The sequence below is a fragment of the Apis dorsata genome, unplaced genomic scaffold (assembly GCF_000469605.1).
Source record: "Apis dorsata unplaced genomic scaffold, Apis dorsata 1.3 scaffold_92, whole genome shotgun sequence".
Classification (NCBI taxonomy): domain Eukaryota; kingdom Metazoa; phylum Arthropoda; class Insecta; order Hymenoptera; family Apidae; genus Apis; species Apis dorsata.
In genome coordinates, this window is record NW_006263390.1 from 245,212 (window position 1) to 246,807 (window position 1,596).

At 17.4% G+C, this 1,596-nt stretch overlaps 1 protein-coding gene across 1 annotated transcript; it reads left to right on the plus strand.

Moving 5' to 3' along the window:
- The first annotated feature begins 348 nt into the window (after nt 1–348).
- LOC102674780 lies at nt 349–1,331 on the plus strand. The gene is made up of 3 exons (XM_006611631.2): nt 349–509; nt 834–977; nt 1,060–1,331. The coding sequence occupies exons 1-3, from the start codon at nt 435–437 to the stop codon at nt 1,195–1,197; spliced, it is 357 nt and encodes a 118-aa protein (XP_006611694.1). The 5' UTR covers nt 349–434; the 3' UTR covers nt 1,198–1,331.
- The last annotated feature ends 265 nt before the right edge of the window (nt 1,332–1,596 follow it).

Consider the following 1,596-nt stretch of genomic DNA (forward strand, 5'->3'; position numbering starts at 1 on the left):
ATACAAATCACTAGATATATATATTTTTAGTATATGATGTAAAATGAAATAAAAGGAATATTTCATTTATATATAAAGTATAATAAATTTAATATAAATTAAAATTATATTATAAAAATGTAATAAGAGAAATTATTGTTAATAATATCATATTAAATAATTTATATTTTATAATTTAATTATAAGCTGTATTACTAAATTGTGTACATAAATTATACACAATCACATATTATTAATATTTTATATAAAATATTTGAATAAGTTGAAAATAATCTTTGAAAAATAATTTTGTGAAATGGCCAACCTACATTTTACCAACATTAAGATTTTATATAGTACATATTTTTCTTTATTTTCAGAAAGTAAATACAAAAATCACTATGGGTACGGATAAGCGCCATTGTAAGAACAGGTAAGTTATATAAAAGGAGAAAATGTCGTTCCATCGATTTAGTGCTTTTACTGGCCGTTTAAAACAATCCACTCAATTACAAGCTCTTTATCCTTTAGTGAGTAATTAATAATAAAAATTAAACAAAATCTTTAATAAAATTGAAAATCGAATACTTCATTTTAATTATTAATTAATAAGATTTAATAAAGAACATATTATTTTTTTTTATCATATATTTTAAAGGAATTTTAAATGTTAAATAATGAAACTATACTTTTACATAACATATATAACAAAAGTTTAAAAATATTATATGAAAAATTTTAAGTATAAATTAAATATTTTGCAAATATTTTGCAAATTTGTTTATTGTATTTGTAGTGTAATGTGTAGTAATATTATTGTATAATATTATATAAAGTATAATTAATATTTACAGTCTCCAAAACCATTAGAAAAAATAGAAGCACCAAAAATGATGTTTGATTCTATTAAAACTAAGATAGCATCTACATCTAATTCTATCTCTAGAAATCATTCTACAATACCTGAAAAAATGAAAAAATTACAACAAGAATGGCAGGTATGTATAATATATATTTTTTTAACAAAATTATATTGATAAAATAAATATAATAAATAATAAATTATATATTTAATTATAGGCTGATTTATCAAAACCAACATTTCTTTTACGAGGTACATCAGATCTAATAATTTATCGTCTAACTATTGCAACAACCTTAATTGGTTTTGTTGTTAATCTATATTATTTAAATGAACTTCGATTGAAATTTCGATAAAATGTTTCTATGTTTAATATAGAAATGTATAGGAATAATATATATATATATATATTGTAAAAAATACATTATTGTTTTATGGTAATTATAGTAATTATATCCTGAGTCATATTATAAATAAATAATTAAATATATTTATTAATTATATCCTATCTTTAAATTTTTTTTCTAAATTATATGTAATTAATAATTCAAATTATTATTTATATAAAACAATTTTAAAACTTTATTATGTTTTATATAATTGTAAGTATATATTATTATTAACTATTATTACAGATGATATATAAAATAGATCATTTAGATCAATAGATAACATTTAATTATATATATTAAATTATACTCGTAGATTGCTATAAATAGTATACTTGTATATGAGTTGAATTAAAAATTTTTTAT

Excerpts from the sequence above, each read along its gene's own strand:
- LOC102674780 (XM_006611631.2), top strand. The coding sequence starts at position 435 with ATGTCGTTCCATCGATTTAGTGCTTTTACTGGCCGTTTAAAACAATCC. Across the intron at positions 510-833 it reads TACAAGCTCTTTATCCTTTA|TCTCCAAAACCATTAGAAAA; the intron begins GTGAGTAATTAA and ends TAATATTTACAG. Across the intron at positions 978-1,059 it reads AATTACAACAAGAATGGCAG|GCTGATTTATCAAAACCAAC; the intron begins GTATGTATAATA and ends ATTTAATTATAG.